The sequence below is a fragment of the Poeciliopsis prolifica genome, unplaced genomic scaffold (assembly GCF_027474105.1).
Source record: "Poeciliopsis prolifica strain line A6 unplaced genomic scaffold, Auburn_PproV2 SCAFFOLD012, whole genome shotgun sequence".
NCBI lineage: Eukaryota > Metazoa > Chordata > Actinopteri > Cyprinodontiformes > Poeciliidae > Poeciliopsis > Poeciliopsis prolifica.
In genome coordinates this window covers 948,286-962,019 of record NW_026562387.1, presented here as the reverse complement: position 1 = coordinate 962,019, position 13,734 = coordinate 948,286, and the positions used below count along the sequence as shown (strand labels likewise).

General features: G+C 38.4%; 1 protein-coding gene across 1 annotated transcript in view; it reads left to right on the top strand.

Annotated features, from left to right (window-relative positions):
* The first annotated feature begins 1,912 nt into the window (after window positions 1-1,912).
* si:dkey-225n22.4 (collagen alpha-1(XXI) chain) overlaps window positions 1,913-13,734 on the top strand; it is a 52,849-nt gene continuing 41,027 nt past the window's right edge. Inside the window, exons 1-4 of the mRNA XM_055037142.1 lie at window positions 1,913-1,931; window positions 10,055-10,173; window positions 10,302-10,438; window positions 10,599-10,718. Of these exons, the coding sequence (XP_054893117.1) occupies window positions 10,095-10,173; window positions 10,302-10,438; window positions 10,599-10,718 (336 nt within the window). The 5' untranslated portion in view covers window positions 1,913-1,931; window positions 10,055-10,094. The remainder of the gene's footprint in view (window positions 1,932-10,054; window positions 10,174-10,301; window positions 10,439-10,598; window positions 10,719-13,734) is intronic.

Below are 13,734 nucleotides of genomic sequence, written 5' to 3'. Positions count from 1 at the left end.
GGGCTCCAAGCAGGAACAAACCATTTCGCTTTGCTAAAAACAATATGAGAAAACACAATATAATTAATTTTTGTTATTGAGAGTCCCATTTATTTTAATTTCTATGAACAAATAAATAAATAAATAAATAAATAAATATGGAGGGCCCTCTCTTAGTCAGGGGCCCTTAAAATTTTCGTAACTTTTCTCCCCTATGCAGCGCCCAACTTTTCATTTTCACCAACGGGAAGTTATCCGGGGACAGCTGGACAAAATCAAGCTTTCCTTGGAGGAGGAAAAGCGACAGAGGCAGCTCAGGATAAACGCCCAGTCGACGGTAATAAACAGTTCACTGATATCGGGGCCTTTTCTTGTTGCTATAGTGGTGGGGGGTTTTCATGCTCGCCAAGGAAAACCCACTAAAGATGTGAAATTTAAAATTGTAAATGCAAAACTTAAATATACAACTTGTTTTTAAAAAGAACCCAAATCTAGCAGTTAATTAGCACGGTTCTGCATGATAAGAATTGTCCTGTTTATAAAAGATGTGTTCCATAGAAAGTACATCCTTAAATATCTTCATTTCATACATCTGCATATTAGGGTTGCCTGAAACCCTGGGTAGCTTCTGGTCACCATTAAATTTCCACTGATGTGAGGCCTGTCTGCAAGGATAACACATCCAGGAGGGAGTACCAGGCATTATTTTCCCCATTGACACTGCGACTCCTCAAGAGAGATTCCAAGGTGTTCCCAGGCAAATTCACCTGGAGATGGGTTCTTCCAATGAGTTCTGGAGTTTTTCTTGGATTTTTAGCCCAGAAGTTCTGGAAATGTCCTTGAAATTCCATCTACAAACCCCATAAACAGGATGGGTACAGGACGTTTTCCCAGTGCATAGTCCAAATGAATTATGTTCAACACACTGAAGCCAGAACACTTGGTTTGGTGATACCAGATGGCCTTGTAAAAACAACACTGGCACTCACCACATTGCCACTAAAAACACAATTGCAAGCCTTTTCTACATCCATAAAACATATGGAGCAGACAATCAGACTTCCATAATTTTGCAAAGGTAAAGACCTGTTACGGTGTTCCAAGACATGGGAAAAAGCCAGAGACTGTTCCTTCTGAATCTGATGGTCAGTAGTAACACAGAGCCCTGGATCATAAAAGTTGACCTTGGAAAAGAGGCCGAAAAACCTGGGAAGAAAAACAGGCATTGCTTATTGTTGCTACAGACAATCAGAGCAAAAGACAGACTCTCCTTTGCCTCAACACAAGGGATCTACTGTAGGATCATCTCTTGCAACATTCAGGTAGCAAAAGTGTACACTTTTTTAAATTTCTGCAACAGGTTGCTTTTTTGTAATCAGTAAGTGTGACATTCTCTATGATCCAGCATGTAGTGCTGATTCTTTTTCATCTCTTGCCATAGAGTTTATGAACCCTGTAATTTACTTCAGCCCCTGAGCAGCTGCAGAGAAAAGATTCTAAACCACACGACTGACACATGCCATCACACAACTCTTGCTAAGTCAGTTAACTCCTCACACATGATCCTGTCATCTCTATAGAGAAGCCCAGACTGACTATCTGCTGCTCATTTCTTATCCAGCTGATGACTGAAAAATCTTAACAACCTTTTCCATCTCTCCTCCACACTCCACATTGAGAACTACTCTGATTCTGTCATTTTCACACTGTGGTTTCTCCACATGTCTAATGTGAGCGTGCGCAGGTTTCCACATTGGATCCACACTGGTCTATGTTGTGTCACTTTGTGCGGTGCAGTCGGCCACAGTTTACAAAGGCGGCCCTGACACTCCCACCGCTCCCTCTGCCAACCAGAGAGAGGGCTGCCACTGGTGCGTCAGGACTCCTCTCCTTTCACCTTCTGCTTCCACAGTGGTATTCATCACTGACTTCCAGCAGCTGGAAGAGCGAAGGTAAGGTTCTGTGATTATGTTGGTGTATTACATTGTGGACTCCATGCAATGGATGTCTTTCCAATCAGGTTTTAGAAACATGTTTGAGCATGGTGGTGCTTCGATGAACTCCTCAAATGTGTCATTTTTGTCTTCTTTCGAATTAGACGTTTCTACGTTCAGAGTTTATGTTCGGCCATAGGATTCCAGCAACCATAACAATAGGACAAGCTAAATACACTGTGTACCAGAGTGCATGAAGCGCTGTGATTATGGGTCAGAGAAATTTTTGACATTTGGAGAAAAAAGCAACGATTCCTGTCTGTGTCTTTTGGCACTCAAAACATATCCTGGTAGTTAAGTCTGGTTCCTGAAATAACGTCTAATTACAGCGTGAACATGTACAGAAACGATGGAGAAGTTTCCAGGAATGCTTTCTAACATGGTCATTGGATAAGGAAGAGTCTGTTCAAATGCATATGTCTTCTCTCATCCTCATATGTGTACAGTTATCGGTCATTCTGTGGTTTTTGGGGATCCTCTTGAGACATCCACTTTGTCTTTGTAATGATACCTGTGCAAACTGTGGCAAACTGGGCAAGACAGTAGAAACACTGAGCTGAATGTTGGTTTCATTTTGGCAGGGAGCTGGACATTTGTCATATATATGTATATACGTTCAGGGCTTTGCAAAAGTATTCACACCCTACCCTTTGTTTTCTACAATTCATATTGCATCTGCAAACCTTCAATGTATTTTCCTATAATGTCATTTGCTAGACCAAAATATAATGAAATTGGAGGCAAGTTTTGTGTAGCATGGATTTCTATTCTCAAGGCTTGGCAGAGCCATTTTTCTATATAGCTACATTTGTAAGTCTTTGGTGTCTGTTTCTACCAGCTTTAGACAACTAGAGAGTAAATTGTCATTTGTAAAAGAGCTCAGGCTCAGCCAGTTTCGACAAGAAGCATGTGTTGGATTGGACTTCGACTGGACCGCTATAGCACATCAATATACTTTGCTCTAATCTGAGGATGAACTGATGAAAATTTGGGGCCAATATCGATATCAAATATTGATATTGCTGTGATAACCGATGTTTACTTATATATATTTGTCTACCCCTTCACTATCATAAAAAATGACCAATTAAACAGCCCAAATCCTTCCATGCATCACCATTATTGTCACATGACCAACCACCTACACTCTTCAAACACATACAAACAGCAATAAGAAGCATCAGCTACTAATAACAACAAATTTTTACTTATTGAACCAATACTGACATGTTAATGAATGACTAACACTGACTGATAACGATGTTAGTGCCTATTTATTGTGCATCCCTCATTTAAACCAGAGGTGTCCAATTTTTTTTCTGTGTGCCAAAATCAAAAGTGACAAAACTTTACAATTTTTTTGGGCTGCTCAATGACAAACTGAGCATGTAATGTTTTTATCAAAAAATTAAAGCTGTCAGATTGTTTTTATTGGAAAGGTATGTGTTACTAACTTTTAGAGCAATGTTTGCTGCAGTAAAATCAAGGCAGATTATTTTGAGCTCAATTGAAAAAAGAAAGAAACATTTGTAGTATTTTCTCAACAACAACAGTATGGTTTTGGGTTATGGTTTCTTTGAAGAAGATTGCTGTATTTAGCCAAGTTTAATACATAATTAGAAAACAAATACGGATGCAACAAAGTCTGCTTTTGAGTAAAAGCAGACTTTTATTCAAAAGTAATTTGTGATGCATCTATTTGTGGATCATAAAGAGATGCATTTATGAATTTAAAGATAATGCAAAATGTCTGGTTAATAAAGATAAATACTGTGTAGAAACCTCAGCCAGGCTTCAGAAAGAGCTTAGAGGGGCAATAGCTCGGGGCCCTGAGTTTTGGAGGTTGCCCAAAAAAAGCTTTTTTTTTTTTTGTGCACTTTGACCATATATTAACAGGCGTTTTAAATCAACCATCCAGCTGTCCGAACCTCCCCTAATGCAACATTGTGGAGTTTTTAGGAGTGAAAGATTTGTTTATTTACCACAATTTTATATTTTTTCGGGCACCATAACAGGTCATGGACCCTTGTTCTTCTAAATCCAGCCCTGGTTATTCCTACCATTTTTTACCCTAAGATGACTTGAATTTGCTGCAAAAAAAAGTTTGCCCAGATTAAAAATAAAACGAGAATGTGTGTGTATCAACCAACAGCAGTGGTGGGCCAAATTTTTGTCATTCTTGAGCTGGAGTTGTGTGTCTCACAAAGTCTATCCAGGGGGCACAAATGGCCCCCTAGACCCTACTTTGGAAACCCCTGATCTAAACCATTCTTGTTGCTCTGATTAGATCTGGGGTCTGCAATATTTACAATTTAAAGAGCCATTTTGCCTTCAGTCCAGCTAAATAAAACTTTTTAGAGCCATTAATGTTACATGATTTGATGACTTATAATTTTGCTATATATTTACAACAGGAAATGTGTTGACATCCTTAAAGGACAACCATTAAATTACAATTTTCTGGATTTCAAATAAACAATAGAGCAGACCTTTTACAAAAGGAAGATAAAAAGGATGTTGTGAACATTTTCAGAAATTCAAACGGTTTCTAACCAAATGACAACAAAAATACATCTAAAAACTTTAGTGTCAATTATTCCACGACAAAAAAAAAAAAATCTAAAACCTACTGTTGTTATTATGTTATCTAATATTTTAAAATATTAGATGATTCTTTTTTTTTTTTTAAAAAAAAAACCTTGTTACTTAGTGCCATTGTGGAAGGTGAAAAGAGTCGCTTGTGGCTCTAGAGCCACAGGTTGACCACTGGGCTTGATGTTTCAAGTTTCTTCACTCCATAGTGTTCTACCTCATCTAACAGAGTTTCTTACACCATTGCGATGTCTTATTTGTACCCCAAAGTTGGTGTGTGTGTGCAGTTCTCTTTCCTGTACATCCTCCTTTTTCTTGATTTGCAGTTGAAATTTTATGAAACCAACTTGAGTTTTTCAATAACTAGCACAGGTACATTTTAGCACTCCTTACACTCAAACAAGCCAGTAAATGTACGCAGCATTTCCAGAACAGCTAATTTTAGTCCAAGTTTCTTTTTTTTTTTCTTCTTTTTTTCCATGTAATGGTGGACAGCAACCCCAGCAGCATCTGCACATAAAGAATGCTGTGTGATCTGCAGAGCCGGCAGAGGCAGCTGATGTGGTCAGCGCGCTGCACTTCATGGTTTTCCAGATGTCGGGTTGGGTTTTGAAGGAATCCTGTTTCAAAAGCCACCTAGCCACACATATGCGCCCCTAATGAATAATGAAGGTCTGAAGCACCGTGCTAGAGTCAGAAAGGTGGATATTGGAGTGAGGTGTCTGTGTGTGGAGTTTTTGATGCTCTAAATAGAGATCAGTATACCATAAACAGTCTCAATGTTTCTCTAGTTTTTTTCCCCTTCTCTTTTCAGCACCAGTGTGTGAGAGGGAGCAGTTGCTGTAAAATAAGGATCTTATTCTAGAATAATGATCAAATTCTTACAGATATGACATTTTAAGCTGGCTACCACAGGCCTGAAGAGACCAAGTAAGAGGTTGCTGATCAGTTCATCAGGAGGTTTTGGCAGTTTGCTGGTCCACATGTATTATATATGTAGACTTAGGAGTGAAATCAAAAGAAAATAGTCTTTAATACCAAAGAAATTATTCAGACATCCATATTGTGGATCAATATGTTGTGGTTTGATGAAAACATGGCTGAGCTTTGTGGACAAAATCACCAGAACAACACTGAGGCAGTTGCAAGCCTTTAAAATTGTGACACTTTTGATAGGTCAGATTGACTCAAAAAATTATAACAGCAGCAGTGTGTGTGTGTGGGGGGGCAATTTAATTTTTAGTCATTGGGCAGTGCCCCTGGCTCAAAGGTAAACCTTACACTTTAAATGCACAACACTATCAGTTTAGACTTTGAGCAACTTACTAAAACTGTGTCATGTACCATTAAAACATGGTTGTGTGCAACTGTATCGATGGCAGCTCTTCTTCTCTTCAATGTTTGTTAGCTTCTCCTTCTACTTGTTGCTCCACTGCATAAGTTCAGAGTTACACTGGCTGATGACGTTGCTGTTATTCACTTGTCTGGTGTCTGATTTTCAAATATTTTATGTTTTGTTGAGGGTTTTTGTACATATTTTTTGGCAGTGCTGTGATCATGTCAAAGCAGCAACTTATATAAAAAAGTGTTTTAATGCTCCACTCCTCTACAGAAGGACAACGGAATATCGTCCTTATAAACATGTATTGACCTATCAAACAATAATTAACAGAGGATCGTATGGCAAGAATAAACAGTCATTGTTTTCAGATAAAAGATAAAATAATATTGTTAAAGTGCCATGAATTTGTTGAGACCACAGCTAACACTAAGAAGAAATATATTTTACAGACTCTAACAGTGAGGAACGTATCAGTTATTTATGTTTTTAATTAAATTTTATTTTATTTCTTCCATATTATTTTTATGTCAGTGTTAATGCCATGAGGCCTACTGACTCATAACACTTTCAATTTGACTCATTAGGTATTTATTTAAAAACCAGCTTTGTTCTGTGTAAGTTTTGTCCAGTAAAACCATAAATCTATAAATCATTAGACAGGTTAATATAAAAATATAATCAATGTTTCTGTCCCATATTTATATGGCTTCAAAGAATCTGGAACTTTTGCTTTTCCACTCAAAGTTCTGGTTTACTCAGTAAATGCCATGTGGGTGAAATTTTATGGACGATACTTTGATGTCCCGTTCTCTTAAGGCAGCACAGAGCTGCAACCCCAGAAGCTGACAGAAACACTGAAGAAAAGAATAGTTAAGATTATGTAGTTGCAGTTCTACCCATGTTTTAATGTTAGAGAGCAGTCTTTTTGCAAATAGTTCAAAGTTTTAACTAGCATTGTTGTACATCTTTTATCTGATCATTTTGAGTAATATTTAACAACTAGGAAATGTTATAAACATTTCCTAGTTGCCTAGAATATGTTTTCCACTCTGATTGGCAGCTGATAGGCCTGCCAATTTTAAATTGAATGTCCATTCATCGCATTTTTCTACATCCTGTAAAAATAATTTCTATTTCTGATAACTCCAGAAACAACCATAAAAATTAAAACATCAACAATAGTGATAGTAATATTATTAATAAAGTAATGTTCAGTGAAAAGCAGCCCACAAATTCTTTGATTTTTGCCCAAGGAATAGTGTCACATTTGATCCCACACATCTCAGAAACCATCATGGTTGAACCAGAGTTTTACTGAAAAACCAACTTCTGGAAGTTGAGCAGAGCTGTTTTCCACATAAATAAACACACTCACAGAATTCAGTCCAATCACACAATAGGTTTGCATTCAGAGAGGAGCAAAAAGAGGCACAAGAAGAGGTGGACGACACGAGTCTGAGAACAAAAGGAAGCAATTTTAGTTACATAACTGTGACCATGAGAACCAATTCCATCACCTCAACCATTTAAGTGTCTGCAAGAAATCAGAAAATCTGTAGGAATGTCCTCATAATCCGATACATTTGAAAAAGTTTTGCAAGGTAGAGCAAATATTGCCAAGTCACAATAAAAGATGGATATGCTGATAGACCCTTACTGAGAAACACTGAGCTCTAAAACTGAATGAAGTGTTTGCATGAACCAAGCTGTTGCATTTTTAAATTATTTTGTTTCCTCCCAGCATATTCTGTTAGTCAGTAAAATGTTACTTATATGTCACATTTAACAGGTAAAATCAGAAAGTTCTTCACAAAACTACAGGAAACGCTCATCAAAACATAAATAGATTTTTAACTTCTTTAGATAACGATCAATGGACTCGACACAACGTAAAAGCAGAGATAGAGAATGCCAGTTTTATTTCCTTACTAACAAATTATTTTGTTGGTTTTGTTTTTTTCAAGTGAAAAAGCTCGAAATCAAGCGCTTTCTATTGGATACATACTGTTTTAGATCCAATGTCCTTCATAAAAGAACAGCGTCAAACTGTTTGTTTTTTTTTCAGCTCGTAAAAAAAATCTCAGACGTGTCTTGACCCGATGTGAGTTTTTCTTTAGCAGCACATCGCAGGGCGGACAGGGAACAGGAATTACGGGGCTCCAACTCTCGTCAGCTGGCTGGCGTCGCGCTCCCTGGCAGCGCGCTGCAGCCTCGCGGCCTTGTTTGTGTTTGTGCCGTCCCTGTCCAGCGCGACGCCCGCACTGTTATTTTCTCTGGCTGGCGCTTTGCGGTCGGCGGAACCATGTGTGCTCTGAAGAAATGAACATGGAAAGAGCCGTGCAGTAAACGCTCTGCTGCGCTGTGTGCGCACCAGATGGAACAGGATGAAAAGTCACGGAAGCAGTTTTTTTTTTGTTTTAAAAAAAACGGGGGGACGGCAAGGAAGAAAAGACTGACCAGTTTACAAGGTAGTCTGGATGCTCAGGCCATATATTTTATAGAGTATGTGTTAACTCATGATTACAGCAGAGTTTGGTTATGAGGGCACTGATCTGTGTCCACAAACATGCAGTCAAATACACGAAGAGCCTCATTCAGCCTCTTCTGGAGCCTCTGCAGACACAGACTGCTAAAACCACATTTCTTCCTGTGCAGTTGCCATGGAAGACCAGCACAGGTGCCGCTGCAGGTGCACTGTTTGTCTGCAAGTGCAAAATGAAAACAGACATATTTCTAGCTTGTTGTATAATTTAAAAAAATGTGACAAGCATATCAAAGTCAGTTTTATATGACACTTTATGAATGTAATGCCTGGGAAGGCAAGAAGGCGTCTTTTCATGTTTATTCTTCTACTGGCTTCATCTCAAATCCTGTGAACAATAACCTACTTTGACGTCAGAGAGGGGAAAAAATAGAAAGGTTTAATAATTTATTTTTGTGATTTATGGGTATATTTTCAGTTTCATTATGCTTCTGTTGCATGCTCGCGAAGTGGCTCAGCTTGTTCTTTCTTACTCACTTATTCTATTAGCCCAGTCAAGAAACCCAACAACAGTCTCAGACAGAACCTGATTCATCCAAAGGATGAAGCACCTCAACACAAGCTCTGTGGAAAGGTACATTCAGTCCAGCTCTGACCTCCACACTGGACAACAAAAACATCAAGTCAACAGTTGGTGACTGTCAAAGACAAGGGAGATGGCGGTATTCACATCTGGAACAGACATCATAGGTGGTTTGGGAGAGAAGTCAATCAATCAATCAATCAATCAATCAATCAATCAATCAATCAATCAATCAATCAATCAATCAATCAATCAATCAATCAATACTACTTATATGGCACATTTCAGCAACAGTTCAAAGCCTTTTACATGTTAAAAACATGAGAACATCATAAACAGATCACACACTCACCAAATGTGAAACCAGTAACAGACATGACATTTTGTCAAGTGCCATTGTTAGAATCATTTATACACATCAAATATGGTCCATTTATTACAGTTCAAAAGCAACTCTGACCAGGTGGGTTTTAGTCTTGATTTAAAGGAACTCAGTGTTTCAACTGTATTTCAATTTTCTGGAAGCTTGTTCCAGATTTGTAGAGTGCAGAAGCTGAATGCTGCTTCTCCTTTTCTGTGAAAGGAACCATCAATATTAGCTATGAAAAACCAACACTAAACAACTGAGATTTCATCTTTCTAACTCCTCCTCTGCAGCCTTGACTCAACTCCCCAAGAAGGTTCTTCAGCGGTCCGCACCTTGGGACATGTGATCAAAATAACTTACATGGTATCATTTGGGGCACATTGGAATCATCAAGCAGCAACAACTCAAACTCTAAGCCAAATGAAAGGTACTGCCAGTGACTCATATGTCTGAATTGGACCTTAAAAGACCCTAATATCCCTAATAATGTGATTGTTCAGACTACAATTTGTAAGTCTGTTACTTTCAACCATGTTCAGGACTGAAGAACCCTTTTGGATGAGAGGCAAAACATCTTGCAAGGGAAATAATACAGCTGCCCTCACGCATTTAGGATTTAACAAAACAAAAAGTTGATGAACTTCAAAGTGCAGGTCAATTTGTGCTCTACCAAAGTGTTTGCTAAAATGCTTTTTTATCTGTATTTTTGCAACAGGTTGTGACTGAGCAGAAGACGAACTCCTCTCCACAGAAACATGTTTCTGTGGGCAGTATGGAGTGTGATGTTGCTTCTGGCAGCAGTAGAGGCTGTGGAGGATGAAGATGTCCGAGCTGGTACAGATGAAGTTGTTACATTGAACTTTTCAAGAAATAGACACACTGGACTACTAAAGTACTATGACATGAAGGAAGCTTTGAATTGACTCGGGAGGTTTTTTGCATGTATTTGTGTGTGTGCCCAGGGTGCAGCACAGCTGTAAATGACCTGGTGTACATTGTTGATGGTTCTTGGAGTGTCGGCCCGGATGACTTTGAAACCGCCAAGCTATGGCTCATCAACATCAGCAGCCAGTTTGACATCAGCCTTCATTATACACAGGTAACACTAAAAACACTTTTCACAGTGGTGTCTGGAATTCTGAGTGTCACATTCTTAACATCAACCAGTAGAGACCATAGAATTCGACAACCATGAAAATTTAGAAAGACAAATCCTGGTGAATGATGCTTCTTCCCAACTCCACGTGTTTCTGCTGTAGGTGGCTGTGGTCCAGTACAGTGACACACCCCGACTGGAAATCCCGCTGGGGATGCACCATAGTGGAGAACAGCTTATCCAGGCCATAAGCAACATCGACTACCTGGGAGGAAATACGCAGGTAAAACAGCATCTTTTACCTCAAAGTGTGTCCTGACTTATAACTCTGTCCAATCCCATTGGTATCCCTGGTAACACCGCTTTAAAATATACCAATCTTTTATTGTGGTCGAAGAATCTCATATTGAAAAAATTATTAAAATTAAACCTTTGATTTGAGATTATTGATGCAGTTTGGATAAAGGTAAACTTTCAATAAGTCATTCTCTAAAATGTGAAAAAACAAGAACACATGGTAAGGCAGCTGTTCAAGAATCTTCACACACTCCATGAAAATAGTTAATACAGTTTAAAGGAACTTGAACTGCAACAAATAAGGACATCTGAGGACTTCAGTTATGGAGATTTATGGTAAAAGAAAAAAACCCTTCAAAGCATGCACTAAATCCCCCCCTTCATTGTGAAGTCTCACTCTGGTTAGTCAATGTTTGGTTTGGTTCTAGCAAAGTTGAATGTGTCACCATTGGTATTGTGTTCCTCGTTATGTGGGCATGAATATGAATCTAGAGGGAGAATGTTGGAACATTTTGTATCCTAATGTGGCCAGCAGTTTCTCTGAAATTTCTTGGTGTATTTGTTCGCTGTGATTTGCTACATTGACTGGATGCTGCGCTATTCCCCCACGATTGATGAAAAAGCTTGGATCTCAAGGTTTGACCAAGAAACCAAATTCAAGATGCTGGGGTGAAATGTTGTTGTTGACATAAATCCACAGGCTAATCAAGGAGTGAAGTTTACTGTCAATCAAATCTTTTATGTGCAATTCCCAGCTGGATTGCACAAATGGTTCCAAAAACAAAAACAAACAAAAAAAAAAAAAAACCGGGGAGGAACCGCACAGGTTCTGCAAATGAAGATGAATCTGGGGAAGTTCAAACCCCGAGCATGGAGAAGGGGCTTTAGAGAACTGCAGCAAATTGTGCCCACTTGGGGATCATCAGGTCTACATAACAACCATTCAAAGCAATCAACTTGCCTCCCAAAATTTAGGAAGCAATTTGTCTCCAATCCTAACAATTGTGAACATGTGGCATTTGCTAAATTACTGCTCAATTACTTGAATTTAACTGAGCATTTCAGCAGACAAAGAGCTTTGGAACCACATTGGACAGCATGGAGTCTTCACCTATTTGAAATTCCACATAATTATTTTATTACTTATCAGAGTATTTTAAAGAGGCTGTAATTTGTTATAATATAGTTCCCTCATTAGTTCCCCCGTAGCCCTCACCCTTCCCCTTTAGTGAGGACGAGATGATGAAGCTCCTTCTTGGAGATGAAGTTACCAAGCTTTCAAGCTTCCGCCTCACAGAGCAGCCCTTCCAGGTGACTCGCCCCCTCAACTTCTTCAGACTAGCCAGTAGCAATTAGCAAACACCTACAGAGCTCATTACTTGAGGTACTTCTCAGAGCAATGCTGGTAAAAGCATTGCAGAAGTTTTAATAGAGGAGCCATGTTGTGATGACTTTCTGGAGGCAGAGTTTCTTAAAGAGACAAAGGCCCAATTTTAAGGCAAATGTCTTCTCATATGTATCATATTTGATATCTGTAGTATTTTTATAACTGAAGGTAACATAGTTATTTAATTTTGTGGTAAAATGACACTAGGTGTCTAGGATATACATAATACTGCCCCTTTAACAAAAACTTTTTTTTATTGTAAGTAAATACATTAATTGAATCCCACCCACTGCTGAGGACTTGACCAGAATAGAACAAAAACAGCAGGACAATTTAAATAAAGATTTCATGGCTTAGGCCATCAACAGAAAATTTGTCATCTTTGGGTGCTTCTGCAAAGTAATTATCCAAAACACTTAGCTAAATTAACACAAAACAGGCTGAGCAAAAATCTCCACCTTCTTTCATGGACTTTAGCAAACAGTCCTAAAGGATTTGAGGGATTGTACAAGGTGGGATAGTCAAAGACCCCTCTCTGTGTGCTGCAACAATATGAATTTGGTAGATTATGAATACCATGAGAGTCAATAATTATAGCACAAGTGAATTATAAAAAGAGCAACAATAACAAACAAAAAAACTCAACAATTATTTGCAAATGTGTAATGGAACAAATGCCCAAAATTTAGAGGCTGGGTTTGACACTGTGTTACTGCAATAAAGATTTTTTTCTGGACGCCCTCTTTAACAGTGGCAAAATGACAGCGAAGAAAAGAAACTTGACAATACAAAAATATATTGCCTTTTTGTATTGTCAACCAATGCCAGAAAATGTTGCTCATTTATTTTATCTGTTTCTTCTGTTGTACAAACAAATCACATTGTGTTGTAGCCACTTTGTTCCGGGAGAAACAAACATAAAAACACAAACTTTCCACTGAAGTAGACAACTTAAGATTTTGCTAAATAAAACAAAACCAACAAAGCCATGACAGGACATCAGATGGGATATTAAATCAAAGGGTTTGAAGCTGAAATCATTCACATGAAATGAGCTGAAGGAAGAAGAAACAAATGAAGATCAGTACAACAAATGAGCCCTACCAGGTCTCACAGACAGAAGGCAGCAAACACATTTTATCCTGACGTCAATGGGTGTGACAGTGAAAAATAGTACATGATCTTACTGTCCATCCATGCAGGGGTCAAAGGGTGACTGTTGCCTGTTTCTAGCGCTCACTGAGCGAGACGCAGGGTGCACACTGGGCAGTTTGGCATTCTCACTTACAACAATATAAAATCTGTCATCTTTACTACTTTTAAGTCCTAAATCTAAAGTTAAAGACCTGGGCTGGTTTTGGAAACAAATGTTCCATTCAGACAGGAGTTTGTGCTGCAGTGTCCCTAAGTAAACCAAAAAACAATCAGAAAAGTAAAAATGTTTTTTTTTTTTTACTTTAATAAACCTCCTATAAATGGATAAATATAATTTTGAGCTCAGTAAGTTGATATTGTTCTCGTCTGCTGACAGATTATTGAAACAGAAAATCAATAAACAAAACACACCCCTTGATTAAATTTGACATTGAACCACACATTTTTTGGAGTTTTATGT